This window comes from Colletotrichum tamarilloi (assembly GCF_030869305.1).
Source record: "Colletotrichum tamarilloi strain Tom-12 chromosome Unknown Scaffold_23.1, whole genome shotgun sequence".
NCBI lineage: Eukaryota > Fungi > Ascomycota > Sordariomycetes > Glomerellales > Glomerellaceae > Colletotrichum > Colletotrichum tamarilloi.
The window spans coordinates 1-23,618 of record NW_026849406.1 but is presented as its reverse complement, the minus strand read 5'-3'; the positions used below and the strand labels follow the sequence as shown (position 1 = coordinate 23,618).

Here is a 23,618-nt window from a genome sequence, read left to right as displayed (position 1 = left end):
GTTTTGCTCATCAGATTCACTACCAATAGGTTTTTAAACAACAATCACTGCCCATTACCACCAATTCTCACACAAATTACCATCTAACCTTCAAGACATCAAATTTCTCCATCCCGAAACTATCATTATGTCTGCTGATAGTCTTGCCAAGGTTGAAGCCGCTCAACAGGCCGTCTTGAAGAAGACTCATGGAGGCAAGGCGGGAGCCCAGTTCGTTCAAGAGGTCAAGGAGTCTCTTCTTTTCCAGTACAACTGGAATGAGCTTCTTTCCGCAGCTCCAACTGCCATTACGTTGGTTGGCGCTTGCCATGTCGCCGCGGCTTCGCCCGAAGCCGCAGCTATCAGCTTGGGCGACGCTGTCCCAGCTGGAGGATTTAAGTATTTGCGGTTTGTTCCCCTTCTTTACTTCTCCATACATCCCACGACAACGGCGACCTAATCATCTATAGTGTTGCCGCCAAACCAACTCTCAGAGCATGCCTGGTATTTGTTGCCGGGGAAGGCGACAAGGCATTTCGCATTGCGGGAAGCAACATGTCAGCCATTGCCGGCACGTCTTCTGAGCTCATAGAGACCGTCACTCGCACTGTTAAAGCCATCCAGGGCCTCCCGGACACTCAGCGCAACTTGACGAACGAGCTTGTAAAGTTGCGAAGGATGTCCAACAATTGCCTCAACTACGCCCAGGACACCGAAAAGGCCTTTGATACATGGCTTCTGGCTGTTTCCGAGTTTCACCAGGCCTCTGTTCAGAAGCACGGTACCACTGAGAAGGAGTCGCAAGACAATCTATCCGCTAAGTTACAGGCTGAGATCGAGGCAAGCTACACGAACAAGGAACTCGAGAAGGCCGACAAGGCATCTGAAGAGATGAAGAAGTCGCTTGCCAAGCAGGAGAAGGCATTTCAAGCCGCCAACGACGCTGTGCCATCTGGTAACTTAACTTGTTCTCATCCACCACAATGCCATCAAATGCTAACAAAAACTTGGTATAGCTTGGGAGACCTGCGCTATGGGTGCTTTGAATGCCATTGCTTCGGCAGGACCATCGCTTGTAGCCCAGGCGCTACCTGCGATTATCAATGCCGCGAATCCTATGTCTGCAGTCAATGGAGTTGTAGGCGGACTCGCTCAAGTTGGTCGCCAGGGCGCGCTCAACGCTCCGGGTGCGCCACCCATTGCCCAAGCTCTTCTCGGAGGCCAGCAAGGCGCTCAGCCTGGCGGTGCGACCCTCCAATTCAACGACGCAACTCCCGAGACTGATCCTGCATATGTCGCGGCCCCTCTTCTTGCTCCCTTTATGACTACACTCTTGACCTATCTTACTGCGGGTGAGGGCCGCACCCCCGACTGGTCAAAGTTCAAGGATCAGGCGTCTAAGAACGGAGCCGGTACCGAGGGTCTTACTTGGCTCCTCAGCAACCTCCAGATGCAACAGAGGTCTGCAAAGTTGGGTACTGGTGCACCCAGCACGGAGCTTGCCGCTGCCTTTGAATCTAGTATTGCTATCGTCGAGGATATCAAGAAGGAGGTCGCCAATCAGCAAAAGCTCAGCTCCGCAAAGACGGACCCAGCCTCCATCAAGAAGTGGCAAGATGCCATTACCCAGGCGAAGCTCACTGTCACAAAGCTCGAGGCCACAGCAAAATCGTTCCCGGGCTCCTCCTCGAATGCGCCGAAGTTGAATAACATCTCTGTGGATAAGAAGGACAATAGCGCCATCACTGCCGCCCTGAGTACTGCCACCGAGAAGCTTGCCCTCAATCAAAAGGCCCTAGAGACGGCCCAAGCAAACTACACGAACGCCGTAGCAGCTGCCGCAGAGGTTCAGAAGAGGCTGACTGGCATTCAGACTAAGCTCAAGGGCATCGAGATTGCCGGCGCAGCCCTTGAACGCGTCAAAGAGATCTTGATTGAGTGCATTGCCATTCTGGTTGAGCTCAAGGTCCAGATCAGCAAGCTCACTACCTTCTTCAATGCTCTCTCTACCATGGTTAAAGTCATCATTGAGACCAAGGTCAAGAACTTTGACACCGATGTCACAGCTATCGGCCAGGAGGCGTCGCAGAGGGGTATCCTGAAGCTCAATGATCTCGATATCGAGACCATCTACATCTCAACCCTGCAGATCAAGGCGTACTTTGATCTTCTGCAGATGATCTGCCAGATGTATACCAATGTGCATGCCAAATACGTCAATCCGGGCCTTGACCTTCTCACGGAACTAAGCAAGGTCACAAAGACTGCTGAGGAGATCGCTCCCAAGCGCGACCAGCTTAATAACTTCACAGATGCTGCTAATAAGGCTATAAACGAGCTTGTTGCTCAGGTGAGTCCTTGTGTCTATTCGGGCTGAGGGACTTTCTGCGTTAATGAACATCACTAACATTGATATCTTTCTCATTTTAGAAGCAGCAGGAAATCTCCGACGGCCTTCAATCCCGCATCGATGCAATCGCAGAGCAAACTGACATTTTACACAAGGTCGGCGTTCCCATGCCTGCGGCTGGCATCATCCAGGCTATGAGGACTGGCGGTGAGGTGATCAAGGATGCGGTCAAGGACAATCTGCCCAGCGGTATGCGTGTGGAGCAGAACGTAGATGCTGCGTCTGACATTTGAGTAGAATATTGAGGGCTTTGAATATGTTGGGGGTAAATCCAAATCCAGACATTCCTTAAAAATTGGTTAATCACATACGTGAGATTTCGAAACGTGATCGCGGCGACGCTGTTATTAAGCTGGAAACACTAGATCCTTGTCATGCCATACACGGCACAGACTCGGCGATTGCAACTAGTTTCCTAGCCGGGTGGGTAAAGGTGGGCTCGCGCCACTTTGCTCCGATGTGCCGTCATCGGGGAATAAACGCCGGCTGTTGAAGAATTTCTCCTAACGTTATTACTCATTCTGGTTGGAGTCGACATTGGAGAAACATAGAGTGGACCGAGCAAGCGATTTGAAGACTTGGATATACCAACAATTCATTCCGTTCTGTCCAGTTTGAGCGGTAATTTTGGCGAAACTTTCACTGTCTGAGCTTCTGACATTTCTGAAAGAATTTTCGAAACTTTCTCAGACTTCCGGTGGAAGGGAAGTTTCAATCTCTCAGCACAACAACGATGAACGGCACCAACGGCACAAATGGGCACCATGCAGTCCCGCAGACGCTCAAAAGAGCCGAGGAAGTAGAGGATGTAAGTGTCTCAGCATCGTCAGCTAGGCTGGGTGCGACATGCTGCCCGGACATCCCGACTGATCTGCCTGCTCCCTGTTCAATAGCTGCTCGATGCCGTCAAGGGTCTGATCGTCCCGTACATCAGAGCAGCCGATGAGGCAGCTGGCCAAAAGGCCAACGGCTTCACATCCGTTGACATTGAAGGCGTCCCCAGCAATGTCTTGGTCGACACCCAGAAGCCTGAGGCGTTGGTCGAAAAGTTGAAGCTCTCTCTTCCCGAGGGCGATGGGCTCGGTAAGGAGGGCTTGCTCGATGTCGTGCAAAAGATCCTTAGGTACAGCGTCAACACCTGGGATCAGGGCTTCATGGATAAGTTGTATGCAAGCAATACTCCGGTATGTTCGCAACCCTTCTGATACATGCGCGATGCGCTGGATGAAGCTCTGACTTTTCACAGGTTGGCGTCGTCTCCGATCTCGTTCTATCTGTCCTAAACACAAATGTAAGTTCACCTGTCCCCTGGTCTTGCGGTATTGTCTTTGCTAAGTAAACCAAGCTCCACGTCTACCAAGTCTCGCCTGCACTGAGCATAATCGAAAAGATCACGGCACGAAAGTTTGCAAACCTCTTCGGCTTCAACGGCCCCCGCGCCGGCGGCGTCACCTGCCAGGGCGGCAGCGCCTCCAACCTGACCTCCCTCGTCGTGGCGCGGAGCGCCCTCTACCCCGAGACAAAGGCATCCGGTAACGGCTCGCACGACTTTGTCATCTTCACCAGCGCCCACGGCCACTACTCTGTCGAGAAGAGCGCTCTCGCCTGCGGCCTCGGCGCGTCGAGCGTGTGGGCCGTGCCCATCGACGACACCGGACGCATGATCCCCGAAGCCCTCCGCGAGCTCGTCGTCCGCGCCAAAGCCGAGGGCAAGACGCCCTTGTACGTCAACTCGACCGCCGGAACGACAGTCATGGGCTCCTACGACCCCTTTGAGGAGATTTCGAGCATCTGCAAGGAGTTTGGCCTGTGGTTCCACATCGACGCCAGCTGGGGAGGGTCTGCTATCTTCTCGGGGAAGCAAAAGGCAAAGCTCAAGGGCTCCCATCTAGCCGACTCGTTGACGGTCAACCCACACAAGATGATGAACGTGCCCGTGACGTGCTCGTTCCTGCTGACGCCTGACGAGAAGGTATTCCAAAAGGCAAACACCTTGCCTGCCGGGTACTTGTTCCACAACGTGGACGAGGCCGAGGACGTGTGGGATCTGGCGGACCTGACCCTCCAGTGCGGACGTAGGGGCGACAGTCTGAAGCTGGCGCTGGCCTGGATCTACTATGGCGCCGGCGGCTTCGAGCAGCAGATTGATCATGCGTTTTCCCTGGCGGAGCACCTCGCGACGTTGGTGCAGAAGAGCGACAACTTTGTCCTGGTCTCGTCGAACCCGCCACCTTGCTTGCAGGTCTGCTTCTACTATGCGCCAAACGGCCAGCTTGCAGAGGAACCCGAGGCGAACACGAGACGGACCAGCGAAATGGTCCACAAGCTGATACAGCGCGGCTTCATGATCGACTATGCTCCTGGGGAACGAGGTAGCTTCTTCCGGGTTGTCGTCAACTGTCAGACCCTACAGGGAACCGTCGAGGGCTTGGTCAAGGCGCTAGAAGAAGTCGGCAAGGAGATTGCGGCGTAAGTGCGAGAGAATCATGTGGTAAAATGGTGCAATTCGATATGAAGACATCGAAGAATGATGTCTTAGATGATAGACTCGGCCGAACCAATGCCAGCAGAAGGTTCATAGACGAGATGCTGCGTGCGCAATGTGTTTGGGCGTTGATGGCGCTACCTGTGACCGAGACAAGCTTGGATGACAGAAGTATCAAATAAGAAGAGATCTTATAAGTGAGAAGAGCTAGAAGCATCTTTTACCAGGAGATGAGAAGAATCGAAGCGAACCTAGATGGAAGACGGAGGAGACATTTCTGGGGGAGCATGGATGATGAGCCTGGATGAGGGACAGTAAGGTAGGAGTGGGTGGTGGGGTGGTCCCAGATAAGATAAGAGATTAGATAAAGGAGCCCAAAAGTTTTTTTTCTTGAGCTACTCGTCTCTCCAGTGTTCGGTACGACGAACCCGCCCAGTTCCCCAGCAAAATACTTTTCGCCTTGCAACCTCCAGCCCTCAATCACAATGCCGAAGCCGAGAACGAAACGTCAAGCGATCCGCGACGAGCGGAAGAAGAAGAGGAGGGAGGTGGATGAAGAGAATTACGAGGCGAACAAAGAGGAACGATCGTCGAAGCGCAGGCGGGTCGAGGACGAGGAACAGCATGGCGAACAACAGCCCGCCTTCGACGATGCGGCGAACGAGCAGGAGCAGTCATTCCGTGGCAATGGGCCCGAGGTGGAGTTCTTCGGAATGCTTGCCGACGAGGAACAGGAATACTTCCGCCGCGCCGACGAGCTGCTCGAATTGAACCAGTTTCCCTCCTCCGAGGAGCGCGACGTCTTCCTGCAAAACGTGTACAAGGAGGCGCGGGGCAAGGAATTGAAGTTGGCCAGCAGTCAATCGCTTTCACGACTCATGGAGCGCCTCATTATCCTTTCGAACACAAGACAGAAGAAGCAGATCTTCAACGCTTTTGCTACTCATTTCCTGTCCCTGGTACAGCATCGATTTGCCAGTCACTGCTGTGAGAAGCTGTTCCTCGAATCGGCACCAGTTGTGACACAAGAGTTGGGAGGTATCGTACCGGAATCTAAGGCGGACGACGAGATGAATACTGAAGAGGACGGCGAGCCGGCGCCTGAGAACACTATGGAGGACCTCTTCCTTATGACCCTCGATGAGTTCGAACAGCACATGGGATTCCTCCTGACGGACAGATTCGGGTCCCATACCCTGCGCGTGCTCCTGGTTGTTCTGTCCGGAAGACCACTGGACGACGCAGCTACCAAGTCGATGCTGAAGAGCAAGAAGAAGGAGTACATTTCCGTCCAGGGAGCCACAGCAACCGCAGACGAACTCACCCACCAGCTGAGGGCCGTTCCCGAATCCTTTACCATGGCCACCAAGAAGATCATTCAGGATGCTGTTTCCGGCATGGACTTTACCGCGCTGCGCGTGCTCGCCAAGCACCCTACGGGCAACCCTCTCCTCCAGCTCCTGCTCGAACTCGACATCTCCCTCAACCACAAGAGCGACAAGGAATCCGCAGCATCAACAAAGGACACCCTGCTGTACAGGCTGTTGCCCGACGCACCTAAATCTCTGAGCGACGAGTCATCGCAGGCGGCAGACTTTGTCAACAGCATGGTGTACGACCAGATCGGATCTCGCCTTCTCGAAACGCTCCTCACAAACTGCCCCGGCAAGATCTTCAAGGCGCTCTCTCGCAACTTCTTCGGCGAGCGCATCGCAACCTACGTCCGCAACGACATTGCCTCGTACCCCGCCCTCCGCGTTCTGAACCGTGCCAGCAAGGACGACCTTGTCGAGGCCGTCAAGAAGATTGTCCCCGCCGTGCCCCTCTTGGTGACCAAGGCCCGGTACAACGTGCTCAAGACCCTCTTTGAGCGCTGCGAGGCCCGTGGCGCGTATGAGGAGAAGAGTGCGCTCACAAGAGCCCTCACCGACGCGCTCGGCTCCAACCCCAAGGACGTAGTGCCGAAGCTGTGCCATCTCGTCGAGGAAGAGCCTGCCGCAGACGACAAGAAGTTCCAGCAGGATGGCCCACAGAACAAGACCGCCGTCGCCAACCACGGCTGTCAACTCGTAACAGCTATGCTCAAGACCTCAGGCAATCCCGTCAAGGTCGCCCAGAAATCCCTCCTCGCCACGCCCCCAGACCTCCTCGTCAAGCTCGCAACCACGTCAATGGCATCAATGACCGTCCTGACGACAGCCCTCGCCACCCCGGCAGCCCCCCAAAACGAGTTCTTCCACAAGGCGCTCGTCGGTGCGATTGCCCCGCACGCGGCCGAGCTCGCCCAGTCGCAGTTTGGCCACAACGTCGTGCTCGCCATCATCGAGGTGCCCTCCCGCGGCACAGACCGGTCGATCCCGTTTCACGTCAAGCAGACCATCATCGGCGCGCTGGCGGAGCACGAGAGGGCCCTGCGCGACTCCTGGATGGGCCGCAGCGTCTGGCGCACGTGGAAGGGTGACATGTGGAAGACGAGGCGTTCCGACTGGGTCAAGTGGGCCAAGGAGGTGGATGGGCCGGCCGAGGAGACCAAGTTGAAGCCGTGGGAGAGGAGGAAGTTGGACCAGCAAAAGGGGCTTCAGCCGAGACCAGCGGCCGCCGCCCCGGTGAGAGGGAATGTCGATGCGGAAGAGCAGCAGGAGGAGTGAGACATGGCATGTGTATGATACCCGACACCAAATCATTCATCGAATGTAATTCAAAACATTGAACTGCCTAAACCTCAAGGCATGACTTGTCTTGTACGCCCCTAGTATAGATCAAGGCAAGTTGATAGGAAACGACGACACTGTTCTCGATATCGGATGTCAAAGGAGGACCGGGGCTGCTTCGACCACTCGGGAAAGAGCGGGGCGCCGAGACTGCCGAGCCGGGCCCGGTCTTCTCAATCTGTCGATCCAGACGGGGTTCCGGCTTGGCTTCTTCGATGCCCACGACGACAAGTCTGTTGGATGAAACTCACGTATACAGTCTTTTCTTCCAACGAGTTCTTTCTTTGGACCTAGGAATTTTTTGTAAAAAAAGTTGAGAACCTCGAAATCGAGACTTTCTGAACAATCACTTGCCGTCTGTACCATTGAGTTTCCATATATCAGACCTACAAAGTGACAACGGCACGTAACTAATCCTGGTCTACCCGCTGGCCGCTGACAGATGCTACTGGAGTGCTGCTCATCTGAGATCTCGTGGCATCCATGCAAGCTCAAATTCAAAATATAGACTGCGTCCCAAAGCTTAGCCGGAAATTGCTCCTTGAGATGGCACAAGGTTTGATTAATTCACCCTGTCTTAGATTGACAAGGTGCGTAGGGCTGTGTCTTTGATATGACTTGTCGCATCACGCAAATTGACAAGCAATGTCATTTTATCAGACCAGCTATAAATTCTGCCAGCGATAATCTTCTCGTCTCTTCTCTACTGACATTGCCTCTCTGTTCCTGATCCAACGCCAAGTCTTCACCTCGCAGAACATGAGAAAAAGAGCCGCAGGGTAGTGTGCCGCACATCCGGCCCTGGTCCTAGTCAAGCGCAAGTTCAAGCGCGGGGATCACTACTACCAACTGGTGAAGGGACCAAGTTTCAACACGTGCGGATGATCTCTTTCTGTAGCTTGCAAGGACTCAATTCCATAGCGCAACTTGCAAGGTCAGTCAAGGAAACGGGGAATAATTTTCCATCCAATCATCCGCAACGGTGGATCGTCTGAACTCGCGTTCGTTTGCCTATCCCCCTTTTGGGACACCCCCTGACTCCTACACTCCCCTCTCCCCTCCGCAACTGAGGCTGTTTTTGCCCACCGAGACCAACGTCAGTAAGCCGTTAAGATTCGGCCTCTCCTTACCTGATACTAGTCTCATCTCCGCAAAAAACCACCACCATCCCGGGGAATCCCAACCCAACTTAAAAAAAATTCCCAAGAAAATATGCGGGTGTACCATTTTCGATATGCTCTGACCCGGGAGACCGATGTTACCCTTCCTCTCCATTGTGGACCCCTCATTATGAGAGGGTCCCACGACTCGGGGGCGAAGCTTTGAGATGTTTATAACAACCCGGCTTGGCCGCCGTGATAGCTTGAGTCGCTACTGAGCTGCTCACCCTCTCTCTCAACGTCAACCCACGGTCTCTACATTCTTCGCCGCCGTCATGCTGTACCGCAACCTGCTGCCAGTGGCTTTCTCTCTCGCGGCCCCCGCGCTCGCGCAGACGACGAAATGTGTTATTTCGCCCTCCAGCAATGCGACATCGGACGCGGCTGCCATCGCCGAGGCGTTCACCAAGTGCGCTAGCAATGCTGAGATCATCTTCCGTGAGGGCGTCGAGTACAAGGCCTACGAGCCGATTGTCGCCACCAAGCTTTCCAACGTCGTCATCACCGTCAACGGCAACATCACTCTGCCCGAGGACATCCCCACCGTTCAGGCTCTTGTTTCTGCCAAGGGCGGCACGCTCACATGGTTCCAAATCGGCGGCACCAACGTCCAATGGATCGCCTCAACTGATGTATGTTTTTCTGACTGTGTTACCCTGGCAAAATCTCAATTGATACTCACAATCCCCTTCTACAGCCTCACGCCGGGTGGATTAAGTCCCATGGACAAGCCTGGTGGGACGCCAACAAACCCGGCGAGGCCGGCACGCCCAACCGGCCCCATCTCATGCAGTTCAGCGTCACCAACGGCATCATGAAGAACATGAAGTCCCTCAAGCCCATCGGCTGGAACTTCTCCATCAAGGGCAAGAACATCACAATCTCCGACACCGTCATCGACGCCCGCTCCGAGACGAGCAGTTTCCCCTTCAACACAGACGGCTTCGACGTCGGCGCCACGGACGTGACCATCACAAACAGCAACATCTTCAACGGCGACGACGCCATCGCCATCAACGACGGCGCCAACAACGTCCTCTTCAAGCACGCCACCATCGGCTTCGAGACCCACGGCATGAGCGTCGGCTCGCTGGGCTCAAAGGTCGCCTCTGTAGCTGATGTGAAGAACATCCGCTTCGAGGACGTGGATGTCCACGGCGGGCTGTATGCTGCGCGCTTCAAGAGCTGGATTGGTGGGCAGGGGTTGGCGAAGAACATTACCTGGAGCAACATCCGCCTCGACAACGTTACCTTCCCCATCTTTGTTACGCAGACCTACTTCAACCAGGCGAGCGCTGGCGGCGACAGGCCCAACAACTCGTCCGTCATGATGGAGGACTTCACCTGGGAGCACTTCTCCGGTAGCATCAACACCAACAACCCTGGTGACGGATCCTGCACCACAAACGTAAGTCTTTTCTCTCACACCTCACACGTCTTAAGATGTTCGATTTGCGACGAGTACATGGATGCTGACAATGATACGCAGCCTTGCTGGTACAACGCTGGACTCCCTAACCTCACCCACACCGAGGCCGTCATCATTGAGTGCAACACCCAGACGTCTTGCAAGAACTTCCAGACCAGAGACATCAAGATCCACCCCCAGAGCTGCGGCGCCCCCAAGCTCATCTGCATGAACGCGATGCCGACGCTCAACCCTAACCTCGGCTTCGAGTGCGCCAACGGCACATTCGCGCCCACCGCATGAATGGAGTTTGCGTGTGTGTTATAGCATAGTAATAGTAATCTACCTTCAAGTACATTGATCAGTCTTTCGATTCCTTCTCATGAACGCAAGATGAGTGTGATATTCGCCTCCAGCACAATACCGCCTTACACCTTTGCGGTTCTGCGCTTCAAGTGACAGACAACTCCCTTTGTCCGGTAAAACCACCGCGAGCTAGTCCACCACTTCTCATTCGGATCCACGAGCTCAATCTCGAATCTCGAAATCAGCGACGGAACAACCTTGTACACCTCCATCTGACTCAAATTCCTTCCAAGACAAATACGCGACCCCCCGCCAAACGTAATATCCGCCGCGTTCCACTGCCTCATTCGGAGCTTATACGCCTCCTCGCCCTCAGCCTTCTGCCGCAGCCAGCGCTCGGGGCGGAACTCGTCGGCGTCCTCGCCGTATACACTCTTGTTGCGGCCCACAATGTACGGGTTCATGCCGACGAGGGTGCCGCCGGGCACGACGGAGCCGTCGGGGAGCGCAAGGCCGCCCTCGGGGACGATGCGCTCCATCGTCATGGATACGGCTGGGTGGTAGCGGGTCGTTTCACGGCAGACTGCTTCGAGGTAGGGGAGGGCGCGGGCGGCGGAGTGGGATGCCGGCTTGTCACTGGGGATGTTGGCTATGACTTCGGCTTCGAGGCGCTTCCAGATGCGGGGGTTCTTGAGGCAGTAGTAGAATAGGGCGCGCATGGTGATGGCTGTTGTGTCAGCGCCGGCGATTACTGTAATCTTGCATCAGCCCTGTTCCCATCGAACACAATCTTGACAGACGGGGTAAGTGTAGAACTCACAGTTCAACAGGAGGTACCCAATGATTGTACCCTCATTGACAATTTCAGGATGCGTTCCCTTGGAATCGATGAAATACTGCAGGAAGTCCGGCTTCTCGGGCGTAAAGTTTGTATCTTCGCCTTTGAGGCGCTCAGTCATGTTCTCAACAGCGATTTTGGTCACGTTGGAGATATTTGGTGGGCCAAGAGGATAGACCGGGTTCTTGTCGAGCCAGTAGTCCATCCACGGCATCTGACCGCAGAGGCCCAGGTAGTCGATCGACTGGTCTCCGATGGCTAGAGTGCCGTCAAAGTCGCGGCCTGCGTCCATGTAGCCAAACTTCTTGCTGAATGTGACGTAGCCGAGGAAGTCCCATGCATCTGCGATCCGAATGTCAGAGAAAGGGTACTAGACTAGATAGTAGGCCCAAGAAAGGTGCGATGGCAGTTGTGCTTACAGTATGCTAACCAGTCACCAAAGTCGCAAGTCTTGCCAGTGTCGACGAATCGGCTTTGAAGATGATCGCAAAACTCGTCAATGACCTGATCCATGTGTGGCTCCATTGCGAGCACGCTGGGAACGGAGTAGTGTCGGACCACCGGCCTCTTCAATCTGGCGTGCTCGACATTGTCGACTTCGCTGAACATGTGATATGTGATCTTGCCATTGATTATGGAACTGCTATTCTGGTAAAAGTTTGACTGGAAACGATTGATAAGTTTTTGAGTGTTCTGGAAGTCGTTTGGCGAACCTACCTTTGTCCATTTTCCGTCGGTGCTGTAGATGACCTTGACCAACTCTGGTATATCAATGTCTAGGAGATTCGGGCCCAGTCGTACTACGGGCCCGTACTTCTCATGGAGCTTCTTCATTCGAGGGGCATAGTCGGCTGAGATGACTTGCCAAAGACGCCATAGGTTGGTCCATCCTAGGGCACGGTAAGTATTATTCGCATCGCAGATAGTCTCTTCCGTTCCGTCTGGAGGTGAAAACTTTTGTGACTGGACTGACCTGCTAGGAAGGGACCAGGGTATCTTTTCAGTGAAGAAGTTTGCCAGGAGGCGAAGAACCAGAGAACGATGCCGATAGTAGGAGTGAGCAACACGATGCTCGCCTTATGGGATTGAGCATTCGTCAAGACGGACTCCCACGAGGACGATGTCCCGTTAGTAGACGAAGGCAGAGAATCCATAACAATGAGTGAGAGCTGTGGCAACCACGAACATGAGTCGAGAAGGCCCGGTATGTGTTATGATTGAAGAAGGAGAGGAACAAATGACAGTCAGGGTATTGAGAATCAACGTGCCCTCGGGTTCTATAAGCGGGTCGGCAGAAACGACGAGGGAGGCAGCGACACGAATTGTTTGTGATACCCTGCGTAGAGATAGATCCGCAGTAAGCTGTTGGTTGCAAGTGCAACGCTCCATGTTTTCCTGTGTCATCCCATCCGACTTATTTGCAACTTTGTAGAAATGATATGCGGGGACCCTTGCTCTTGGCGGAGGGGCCATGCCGCCATACAGCTGTCTGAAGTTGGGTCGAGATGCAATGGTACGATTGCTAGCAAGCACTTTTGCTCCATAACTGTGAGGAGAGTTGGGCTTCTTACATGTGATAAAATGAGCTCAGGTCTCCGAGGCTGGGCACGTTCTCAAACCCAGCCACCCAAGTGTCCCATCAATTTTCTTCGCCAAAATCGGTCGCAACAATGATCTCAGCGTTCGTGTTGCTGGCTTACCAGTTGATGTTTCTTGCATTAGACCTCAATCAGTCAGGATAGTGAACGGTGTACATTCAATGACAGATCGCTTGTACGGGTAGCAGCGTGGTGTTACGTTCGACCATCACACTCATGCATAACTGCATAGCAACGATTGAACGCACAATACACCAATAGAAGGGCTATGATTGGCCATGGCCAAAATCTTGGCAACGGCCAGGGCCTTCTCGAGGATCTATACTCAATCTAGACTCCAGGATTCGGAACATAACATTACAACTGACGTGTGAGTTCCAACGGGCGTGGCGACGGGTGAACGGGAGGCTGATTCCGCGACTTTTGAGCAAACTTGGCGGATCTTTTGGACTTGGCCAACCGGGGACCTGGTTCTCCAGTGGGTATCTTTTTACACCGGGATTGGAATTGGTCTGCTCCGGTTCGCTTGAGAAGCTCGGTTGCTTTTTGAGTAGGGATCTAGATTGTGGAGCCCAAACGCAGTTTGCTGGAGAACGTGTTGGTTCACGAGCAGAGCCAGTGAACAAAATACCAACCAACCTAGTGAATTTGGTTACAGACGAGGAAGTCATTACGTGTCCCTCCGCCGAGCTCGTCTAAGACTAGGATGATTCCACAGGGAGCAACCAACACGAGAGTCTGCGTAGCTTTGCTTGAATGTCTCACGCTACTAATGGCGACATAGACTGAAGGACGTCTGGTGTTTAGACGTCGCTAACTCCGTCTTTTGTTGATGATCTAGACTAACACTATTTGATGTCTTGCAGAAACACCTATGGATCAAGGCTGTGTTTTCCGTATCGGAAACCCCCAAGATCGATCTGTGCAATTAGATTCCCCAAATCCACCATGAAAATTTCGTCTCAGAAGAAAAACGACATCTGGGCCCTTGGGATGACGGAAATGCACCAAGGACCTCCTTCTACCTTGGCAAACAAGGAACCTGGTGACAGAAAATCAACACCCTTATGTGTTTGCCAGAGATCGGTTGTAGGAACATGCGGCAGGGTCACAAGTCCCGGACACCAGCAGAGTCGAAGAAGCGTCCCCGGTCTTATGTTGGAGCTCATGGCTGGCAGTGTTGGTTGATACGTACCAGCCGTTAAACCTTGTGTGTATCCCAGTGCCCCTATAATCCTGTGAGAGAATGTTTGGATATGCTGTACCTCTCAAATCAACTGTGTGGAGTTGAATTGACCAACTGTTGGATTGTGATGTGATAACCGTCGGCAAATTCCCGGCAGATCTTTGTAGACATCTATCTGGTGCATCTCCACGAGCTATGGACGGAACTTATTGCCAAAGGTTTCCAGCTGATGAAAGTTGTGGCCTCTCCGTACTGTAACATACTCTGCAAGCTATCAATCTCATCACCAAGATCAAGGCCATTCACAACACGTCTTCCCCGACAGAGTTCACTCTGTTTCTAGAGACTTAGGTAATTTTTCTGACTTTGTCGCCAATCTAAACCATGGCGATGGACGGTGAGGCCTTGTGGGCTCTGCCTGTCATGTGGTCTATGACGGGACTCGTTTTTCTGTTTCTTCTTCTACGTATTTATACGCGCGTAGTGTGCCTTTCATCATATGGTCTCGATGACCAAATCTACATCGCCGCATTTGTAAGTTCCCTTTCTCTTCGCGCATGGCTCGCCCTAGGCTTTATCCAGCCCAAGACTGACATTTGACGCATCAGGTTTTTCTTCTTATCTTCAACATGTTCACGCATCTAGCAGCCAACCATGGTTTCGGACAAACACCGGACGAGATCGGGAACACGGAGGAAGTAGTTCGTGCCACTCTGTTTGAATGTATTGGCCAAGGATTCGCCATTGTGGGGATGGCCATTGCGAAGTGGTCCATGGGCTTTTTTCTGCTACGAATAGTTACACTCGGATGGCACAAGATAGCTATCTGGACAGCAATGGTTCTTGTGGGACTCGCCTCTATTGGTAAGTACCTATTAAGACTAATGGCTTTACTGCCCATGTCTCTATCAGTAGTCTCAGCTTTGGATGTTCCTCGAACAAAAATTGCCCACTGCCCAGTTTTTCAGTCCCGCTGACATTTGCAACCAATAGCACAGGTCCTTTGTTTTTGGCTGTCATGCGTGCCCTTTGACTACGTGTACGATCGCAGAATTGAGGGAGTATACTGCCCCATTGATACGAGGCCGACTTCGTACATTCTATGTGGTGAGCTACATCTCTGCCGAGACAATATGAAGAGTCAACACATGCTGACCGTACCTTCAGTGTCTACAATTCTTGTCGATACGTTCTTCGCTACATTTCCTTGGGTGTTTATCTGGAAGCTACAGATGCCAAAACGCGACAAGATCACTATCGCGGCGAGTATGAGCTTCGGACTTTTGTGCGTTGACCAGCCGCTTCTCTCTGCACCGCTCAGGGCTTCATATGGCTAACTTTTCGATCGAATAGTGCTGCAGCAGCAGGTATCAAGCGTACTGTCGAAGTAGAGGGCCTCTATACGGAGAACTACCTGAGTACATCCACCTCAAACACCTAAACTCAATAATTGTAACGAATACTGACCCATCCTCAACAGGAGACAGTGTGGGTTTGATTGTTTGGTCAGCTGCTGAGATGGCTATTACAATGGTAATTCCTACAAAGCAAGACCCGAGACTCCAATTACCTTACAGAAACTGACCGTCGCAGATCTGTGTCGGCATCCCCGTTTGCCGGCCGCTTTACAAGCGTCTCTTTCATCGATTCACGTCCGAAAATGCCAGCTCGGGGTACCAAAAACAAAATGAAGAACGATCCTCCTCGGTCCCTCTCCGCACGATTGGCGGTGGAATGGTCGGCGGAGGCGGTCGCCCACTGCCTCAGAGCAAGACAGACACCACCAACAAGTCGGACACTGATGATCCGAGCTTCAAGGATGCTGCACTTGGTATCAAAGGATCTTCCACTCGCACACAAGTCAGCAGGGGAGACATCTCGATGGATAACACTTCGGATGAAGAGATTTTGGGGGAGGAGTTCCGGAAAAGCCAAGTCAGGCAGACTGAGGGACGTGACTGTAACAGGTATGGCGAACAAGAACCCAGACTTGGCGGCATACTCGTGACAGAGACTTACAACGTCGATCGGTCGTAAGCTACGCTGGAACATGTATAGATGGAAAGAGGACACGGCGCAGCAGCTGGCTGAACAACGAATCTTGCCCTGTCTTTCATTGAGCAATGTTGAACCAGAAACTGTATAACTCATTCTTCTAGCCGCACTGAAGCATACTTTACAGATGCCTTTGATGCCTCTCGCTGTTGGACAAACGGCCCGCTGTCACAATTATTTTAACGCCATTCTATGTACCCTCATCAACCATCTTCCACGGCCTTCTCGAGCTGCTCCCTTATCTTAGCCATACTCGAATCTCCGTCTTGAATGTTGCCTACTGCGACAGTTTTTTCTCTTGACTTGAGCCCTTGGGTGATTGTGAGGTCTGATTTAGGGATGCCCAAAACCTGTACTTGAGTTAGCAACTAGTAACTAAGGAAAACCGCGAATGATGGGCTCCTGCCGCTTAGTTCGGAAATGCTACAGAGCGGAAAATAAACTAGACTAGGATACATACCCCACTGAGCAATTTCACAACAGCTTTATTTGCTTCGCCTTCCTTCGCCTGCGCTGAAACGCACAGCTCTACGGTCGCATCTGTGACGGCGGTGACCCCCTCACGAACTCGGGAAGCGCCAGGTTTTACATGGCACTGTAAATATAGGGTACCTAAGGGGGATTTCTTGGTACCTGACACAAATCGAATTGCTGTTGACGCCATGTCAGATTGCTCGATCGTAGCGTTGAAGATGGTGAGAGACGAGAAGTTTAAGTATGGTGGTGTGGGCGGGCTTCAGAGTTGTTGTGGAGAGCGAGGTTCGGATGAGGATGCCTGATTGGTCCCTCAAAAGCATGCCACGAGATACTGTCATATGTGACTTCCAACCTAAATTTGCCTTCCAAGCTTGTGTTTGTCTTGTTGGAGCAGAATTTCGAACAGGGCAACAGAGAGCTTATCATCGAAACCCACTCTGCAGAACATGATACCGTCGGTACTTGCATAATTGAAGTGGCAATGCGCTGAAGCCCGGGCTATTTTGAGTCCAGAGGCAGGTATTCAGCACGACTACGATTGACAACTGACACAAAGGGATAACGCTAGACCATGATTTCGAGATTAATCCAAACCGTAGAATTGTTGCCAAACTTTTTGTTGTCTGTTACTAGAAGTTTTGTCTAACGATCTAATGAAATTCTGCTTGAAGGAGTCCTGATCAATTTGATGTCCCCCCATCGCTTTCTTACGCCGTCAGGCCAGTGAATCCAAGACAATTTTGTGTCGCTTGCTTATTGAGTATCGTTAGCTTACAAAGAAGCCTGTTGAGTCTGCTGTACAACTTTTGTAATAACTCTGCCCGACTTATTCGATTGAGAAGAATGGGCTCGGAGCTCCTCCTTCTCGAGGAGGGCAAGACGATTCTCCGCATGCATTCTCTTAGTGGTGATTCTCTCAGGGTAATTCCTCAGGAACATGTTGGTAAAGTGACTGCCGTAGTGGATCCCCTCCTCGGGAGACTGGCCGACATCGTAGCCTGGCAGAGGTTTGGCAACGGCCTGAAAGCTGGGCTCATGAAAGTAGGCGAAGGCGAAACGATCGCGGGTGTTCAAGCCGACCTTATGGGGAGTTGAGGGCAGGTAGGAGTTGGTGATGTACTGCATTATATCACCGGGGAAGACTGTGAAGACGTTGGGAATAGGGGGTACGTAGTGCCAGCGGTCGTCCTCCTCCGCCATTCCAGCTGAGCTCTTTTCCCAGTTTGCGTAGTGCTCACCGTCATAGGGGGGACGGATGAAGAGGCCTGCATCTATGTGTTAGTTTCCGCTAAATCTGACTCGCTCATGACCTCGACTTACCGCCAACATCATCTTGAGCAGCAATAACCAACAGGCCATAGTCTGTGTGAGAGCCAATACCACGTCCAGCCTTGCCCTTGCCGTTTGTGTTATGGGTGGGAGGAAATCTAGTAGAATAGGTGTTAGTTGATAGGCGTCTGAGAAGACTTGACTGCTACTGCGAGTGTGACTGTGACTTACCTGAGAATACGCATGTGATGCCATCCGTCCTGAGTCAGATTTGTGAGGGAGCCAGCGGGGACATTCAAGCCCAACTCAGCAAGCTGGAGCAACTTCTCTCCACTTTCTCCAAGGTAGTCCATGTATGTAGTCATAGGCTGTTTCATTTCGTAGTCGGGCCACGGGGCCGGGCCGTGGCAGGGCCACTTTGCGCGAACGCGGGGTTCAGCAAGATCCAAGTCTTTAGTGACAGTGAATATCTCGGAGTAGTCAGCGATGCCATCGGCAATTTCCTCGCCGGAGGCGATGTAACCCGAGTAGCTCTGAGAGTCAACACAAGCAGCCTTTTCATCATGGGGTTTAGCAAAGAATGCCTTGCTTGAGGCTGTGGCTTCGTTGAAGATATGCTGCTGCTTGTCGTTCATAGAGACTTGGAGGATACCATCTCGGCGCCAGGCATCAACTAAAGCTTTTCCCATGGCGCGATCTCCAGGGCTACCTGTGACACGCTCAGGAAGTGTGAATGTCTCAAGCTGAGCTACCGTGGCTCTGTGCCCCGGAGGCATTGTGGCAGCCATCCGCGCGAGGTTGTGGTCTGTAACGGTTGCCAAGTCACGACGGTGGTGGCCAAGGGCTGACTTTCGTGCGCCGCGGCGAGCGAGTGCGCTCAAAGACTTCGTGATGGCTGACATATTTGTGATGGAGCTCCAAATACAAATTATTTCCAAGAAAATTTGGTGAAAGACAATATGCTGAAAGAGGAGTGGTGAAAGACTCAAAGTTCTCGATCTTTACAGCTTACTTCTTCTCACTTTATACTTGGTACTTCGCTCCCTGGGCCTCATAATAGCTTCTGCCAAATGGCATTGGGTTGCAATTCACATGCCGGAGGCACATTTTCATTATCTCAAGGACTACAGAAACAAGTTTAAGTTTCCTTCGGTATTGACGAGGTCTCGTTCATATCATATACTTGAACTTAAATCTATCCCATTTAGCAACAGAGGGGCGGTGCTTCAGACCTCAGGAGGTATCAAGCCATGCCTGGTCGGCATCGATTTTCCGTTTTAGCTGGTGTATCCCGCAGACGCCCAGGAAGCTATCAACGATGCTTGGTATCTTCATGGGTCGGGGCACAATGTCTTCGGCGGAATAGAGGTGGAACCCGTGTCGAGGTCTCCAGAAGGCCCACTGAGTAACCAGGAGGGGTTTTCGAGTCAAGAAGATCAGATTTCGCAATGTCCCTTGCAATTTTGCAATCGGGCATCTCCACGATGGCCTGTATCTTCGATAGATGCCAAGAAGCCCACCGGCAGCTGGCTTCAGTAACTAGGGCTTCGTTATCCTTTTAAACCGGTCCTGAAGATTAGCAAAAACAGTTGCAATAAGTAAGGCCCCTCTTCAAGTAATTAAAGAGACGATTGCCAAGTCTGAAGTCCATAAGAACGAATTGACAACCTAACCAAGAAATGTATGAGCCAATCAAGATCTTGTGAACTTGTGCGATACAGACAACTTGTGATCAAAGCTTTGGTTGCATTGAGCCGTAAGTCTAGGGTAGCGTGTACAGGATGATTGGACAGACTGGTTTGTGCACTCCTGCAACAATAATTGTTGAATTCACCGCTCTCGCCGCTCTGCAACAAGTTACCCAGGAGCCTGCTCTTGCTCAGCCGCCAAGAGTTACCTTCCATGGGATCCACGTAGGTTTAGACTTTCTTTTCTGCCCACGGCTAAATGAGGCTCGCCCCAGGTGACACGAAACCTTAACTGATGCTTTGGTACCGGATTGGCTGCTTACGGATCAAGAGAGTTTCGCGCGCGTTACCAGACGAGCGGTTTAACGGTGTCGAGGCTCGGCAGCGACTCAAACGCTCTTTGATGAGTGAGAGGCGCGAGTCATAACGGGATCTCTTCTCTCCCGGGCTATGAGATGTCCAAGCCTCAACTTTCGCATCTGGTCCGTCCCCAAGACGCCAGGCCCTTTCTGAGGCCGTCATCTCCGGACAATTACCCCGGACACGGACTTTAGTCATCCTGCGTGGACGTTCCAAAGTGAGAGCTGGCCGCAAACCATGATTCGTGGACCTCATAACTTCACCCCTTTCGAAGGAAACCTTGCCTTTTCTGGAACTACTGTGCGGCACAGCCGAGGCCGCCAAGTTGTCCCCATCGATGCGTTTCCGTATGATCCGTAAAAACGCAGACTCTAGTGTACGAATGGACAAGATTCCGGGAATCAGCTTGGAGAAAGGCGGCCCAATTATGGAAGGGCAATGTTGATTCTTTTAAATTTTTTTAAATGGGATTATTCGAGTCCCAGCGCAACATCGCAACCCGATAAGCTCGGAAGTCGACCAGAGTTACGATAAATGCTGAATGAGTCTCCCTCGTGTAACATTGCAACGTCTCCAGATAATATGTGAGAGCTTCACCAGCCCTCTCATTGGAGGTATGTATGCACAAGCACAAAGTCTCTCGGTGCAGGGCTTCCTTCAAAGTCCGAGTTCCAATCCATGAATTCCTGTCAACAGGGATGATGCCAGTCCAAATCTACACGAGACGTTCAGGATCGTCAAAAGCTTGGATTCCCTGGGACCAAGACTTAAGATGACAGATCTTTTCCGCCAGTAATCTGATTTTGGCGGATTTTGATGTGCTCGTTACCCGAGGTTTGCTCGGAAATAGATTAGCTAATGATAAGTCCGCAATGTCCTGTCTCCAGCCAATTTGGCATAAAAGTCTAGTATGCCCATGAAATGAGAATGGCTCAGGTTGCCGGATATCCTGCTTGCTACCTTTCGACGTTTCTCTTGAGTCGGATGGCTAGCAGAAGCCACGTAGTAGATAACTGCAGTCTGAGGCAATACTTTATGCATGAACTACAACGCGAGAGGTGGTCAGGAGTCCCGATGAAGATATTTTGGGCGCCAGAACTGCAAAAGTCGTCGTTGGAGCCGATCCAGAGAGTACTGATACCCGACAAGTTCTTGAACACAAGTTCGCTCGTCGTACAAAGTAAGATGCAACACCTCAATGATGTTCACGCCCCTCCTCGAAAAGACAAAGACACATTCCCGGGCATCCTTCAATCCAAACTTTTCTAGATAGCTCTATGGCTTCAACAACTCATACGCCGACGTCCATGCATTCTTCACATATCTGATCTTGGGCTGAACTGACTGAAACTGGAAAATCTTTTACGAGATTGAGATGCTGGCCGAGAGAAATCCAGATTGCTTGAATTAGCGTAAAGAAACATGATTCCGCAGGTCTGAAAATGTAAGCAGCTTCTGGAGGTTCGACAGCGGCCGTGGCTGAAAGGAACAGTTGTCGAGGTTGAGACGAATCTTGAATCTGACTACGTATGACCAGAATATACCGGCTGTGAAGTTGAAGCGTCGGAATTGCCTCCGCATCGCCCCTGGTTCCTACATGTAGAAGGGCCCGTCGCAGAAACGCTCTCAAACACGACTTATCCGGGGTTTGGATTATCCTCTGGAGAGTCAATACATCCATAATCAGGCTATTAGCGAGCTTGTAAACCTAGAAGAGGAATCCCCTCGACGCGTTTCAATGATTTCGTCGCTTTGCCGTTTTGCTGAATCCAGTGTGAGACATGTCAGTCTTGGGGCTTAGATCGGAGTCATGGATGATATTGTGATCTAGCAGTCTTCTTATGATATCGTACTCACGCTGGATCGAAGGTAGTAGCGGGGAGTAAGGTTTCTCAAATATGCCCCAGCTGAGATGGACCATATTTAGATATCCACGGCGGATACAAACCACTCTTCCCGCTTGGCGATCTGAAGAGGCCGGAATATTACGGGAGCGCGAGAGGTTCTCTTATGCTGATTCTTGGCCTCTTTTGGGAAGTCGAGGTATGACTATGGCCTGAGAGTTCATTTCAGGAAACCTGAGGTGGTATAGGGATTCACTGATGCAGTACGACGTCAAATGGGGGGTTGTATCAGATATGACAAGTCGGCGATGCCCGTGAGAAGACCCTGATGCTCGCCAGTGTGCTAGGTATGAGCAGGATTCTGTTGACATGAACCTTTACGACGGACAATTTTTCTTCCACGGTGTCCCTTTTTCCAACCTCTAGTTACATTCTGTTAAGGGGGGAAGGAGAGTTTGGCCAGTTGGAGCGGAAAAGACACTTGGCGGTGTAGGTCACTTTGAAACAGTCTATGATTCATGAAGCTTCAGAAATTGCCTAACGTCCCTGAATTCATGACTCTGGAGGCTACTTCGCAAAGCAGGACATTTCGTACTGTTTGTAGAAATTAGGGCACGACTCGACGTGAAAATTTGGGCTGGTACATGACAGAAGAGACGCTGCTCTGTTAGGAATTCGGCAACATTTCTATTCTATTGGCTTCGTAGGCTCCTGAATTCGGCACCCGGGAATTTGAACTGCAGATTGACTCAGACGCGTTTTTGACAAAATCACCAATAAGTTCACAGCGGTGGATAATTTGACAAGTCAAACTTGAGCGCTAATGAGAGAGAACTTGGCTTCTGCTCTCATGGACACCGGCTGATTTCTTCTGACGCTGACGTTTTCATAATAGTACTTGTATGGCGGTAACAGCTCACACGCAGTTGCAAATGACTTTTCGAATGAGTATCTTCATGTGCATTTACCAAGAGAACGAAGGCTGGAGAGTGGCCATGCTTGTTGTGGAGGCTATGAACCCGATACACACGCTTTGATCACCCACCGAAAGCTCTGAGAACAGAAATTCCGAGATTTGGTTGTTTGACACGATTCGTGCTTCTTGTAGTAATTGCCACGTTGATGTTAGCATACTCTGAGTCTGGGTTGCAATCATGCTATATGCACTAGGACTGGTGTGATTGTATGCTATGGTTTTGAGAGTGAGACTGAGTATTGTTAGAATAGACTGAAGAATTCAGGGGCCATGAACTGGGAGGTGATTTCGTTCCGATGTTCAGAGAGATGAGAAAAGTATGAGCGTCTTACGCCAATGAGAAATATATTATCTACCGTAGCCCTCTGTGTCAGAAAGTTCAAGTTCAAGTTCAACGCACGATTCTGAATAGACTGGAACTCCGGAAGTGTGCAACAGCAATCTTCGAGGCTGGGCTAGCTCCTTGCCCTTCATCCTGACGGATTCCTTAAATGTCAAAATGATGAGTGACCAGATACGGGTCGTACGGTATGTAACCAAATAATGAAAGTTTGACAATAAGAACACCGTAAAAAATTGCAGTTCACGCAGAGACTCTATTGAGAAACGAAACACCTGACTGCTTCTCGTGGTCTGGGCCACGTTTTGACTGATATTGTAATAAGTCAACATACCCACTTCCTGGCACCCCCCTGTTTCTGGCACCCACAAAAACGCGAAAATCCACCACAACCCAATGCCCACCCCCAACCTCCTTTTATCACAACATTTTCAATTCGCGTCCAAATGGGCTCATCTTTTGCACATGTCTTCTTCTATATATAATGCCTCAATATACCGAAGATCAGCTTCGTCAGGCTCTCGAGGA

At 51.5% G+C, this 23,618-nt stretch overlaps 10 protein-coding genes across 10 annotated transcripts; 6 read left to right on the top strand and 4 right to left on the bottom strand.

Moving 5' to 3' along the window:
* Positions 1-127: 127 nt before the first annotated feature.
* On the top strand, positions 128-2,622 carry CTAM01_07392 (uncharacterized protein; the record flags this gene model as incomplete). Its single annotated transcript, XM_060523415.1, has 4 exons — positions 128-387; positions 450-934; positions 996-2,329; positions 2,410-2,622. The coding sequence occupies 4 exons, from the start codon at positions 128-130 to the stop codon at positions 2,620-2,622; spliced, it is 2,292 nt and encodes a 763-aa protein (XP_060381791.1).
* A 500-nt stretch (positions 2,623-3,122) lies between these two features.
* CTAM01_07391 (uncharacterized protein) lies at positions 3,123-4,862 on the top strand (the record flags this gene model as incomplete). Its single annotated transcript, XM_060523414.1, has 4 exons — positions 3,123-3,197; positions 3,283-3,573; positions 3,636-3,680; positions 3,735-4,862. The coding sequence occupies 4 exons, from the start codon at positions 3,123-3,125 to the stop codon at positions 4,860-4,862; spliced, it is 1,539 nt and encodes a 512-aa protein (XP_060381790.1).
* An 87-nt stretch (positions 4,863-4,949) lies between these two features.
* On the top strand, positions 4,950-7,522 carry CTAM01_07390 (pumilio-family RNA binding repeat domain-containing protein; the record flags this gene model as incomplete). The annotated part of the gene is made up of 2 exons (XM_060523413.1): positions 4,950-4,962; positions 5,286-7,522. 2 exons carry the CDS (start codon positions 4,950-4,952, stop codon positions 7,520-7,522), a joined length of 2,250 nt encoding a protein of 749 aa, XP_060381789.1.
* Positions 7,523-9,020: 1,498 nt separating this feature from the next.
* CTAM01_07389 (glycosyl hydrolase family 28) lies at positions 9,021-10,456 on the top strand (the record flags this gene model as incomplete). Its single annotated transcript, XM_060523412.1, has 3 exons — positions 9,021-9,377; positions 9,443-10,153; positions 10,235-10,456. 3 exons carry the CDS (start codon positions 9,021-9,023, stop codon positions 10,454-10,456), a joined length of 1,290 nt encoding a protein of 429 aa, XP_060381788.1.
* Positions 10,457-10,581: 125 nt separating this feature from the next.
* Positions 10,582-12,451, bottom strand: CTAM01_07388 (uncharacterized protein; the record flags this gene model as incomplete). The annotated part of the gene is made up of 5 exons (XM_060523411.1): positions 10,582-11,210; positions 11,280-11,639; positions 11,717-11,960; positions 12,015-12,187; positions 12,271-12,451. 5 exons carry the CDS (start codon positions 12,449-12,451, stop codon positions 10,582-10,584), a joined length of 1,587 nt encoding a protein of 528 aa, XP_060381787.1.
* An 801-nt stretch (positions 12,452-13,252) lies between these two features.
* CTAM01_07387 (uncharacterized protein) lies at positions 13,253-14,064 on the bottom strand (the record flags this gene model as incomplete). Its single annotated transcript, XM_060523410.1, has 3 exons — positions 13,253-13,453; positions 13,661-13,680; positions 13,911-14,064. The coding sequence occupies 3 exons, from the start codon at positions 14,062-14,064 to the stop codon at positions 13,253-13,255; spliced, it is 375 nt and encodes a 124-aa protein (XP_060381786.1).
* Positions 14,065-14,465: 401 nt separating this feature from the next.
* CTAM01_07386 (uncharacterized protein) lies at positions 14,466-16,118 on the top strand (the record flags this gene model as incomplete). The annotated part of the gene is made up of 7 exons (XM_060523409.1): positions 14,466-14,615; positions 14,690-14,945; positions 15,075-15,188; positions 15,249-15,366; positions 15,435-15,499; positions 15,562-15,614; positions 15,675-16,118. 7 exons carry the CDS (start codon positions 14,466-14,468, stop codon positions 16,116-16,118), a joined length of 1,200 nt encoding a protein of 399 aa, XP_060381785.1.
* Positions 16,119-16,339: 221 nt separating this feature from the next.
* CTAM01_07385 (uncharacterized protein) lies at positions 16,340-16,800 on the bottom strand (the record flags this gene model as incomplete). Its single annotated transcript, XM_060523408.1, has 2 exons — positions 16,340-16,486; positions 16,597-16,800. 2 exons carry the CDS (start codon positions 16,798-16,800, stop codon positions 16,340-16,342), a joined length of 351 nt encoding a protein of 116 aa, XP_060381784.1.
* A 584-nt stretch (positions 16,801-17,384) lies between these two features.
* CTAM01_07384 (2OG-Fe(II)oxygenase) lies at positions 17,385-18,784 on the bottom strand (the record flags this gene model as incomplete). The annotated part of the gene is made up of 3 exons (XM_060523407.1): positions 17,385-17,878; positions 17,934-18,040; positions 18,114-18,784. The coding sequence occupies 3 exons, from the start codon at positions 18,782-18,784 to the stop codon at positions 17,385-17,387; spliced, it is 1,272 nt and encodes a 423-aa protein (XP_060381783.1).
* Positions 18,785-20,267: 1,483 nt separating this feature from the next.
* CTAM01_07383 (uncharacterized protein) lies at positions 20,268-20,612 on the top strand (the record flags this gene model as incomplete). Its single annotated transcript, XM_060523406.1, has 2 exons — positions 20,268-20,306; positions 20,508-20,612. 2 exons carry the CDS (start codon positions 20,268-20,270, stop codon positions 20,610-20,612), a joined length of 144 nt encoding a protein of 47 aa, XP_060381782.1.
* Positions 20,613-23,618: the final 3,006 nt, after the last annotated feature.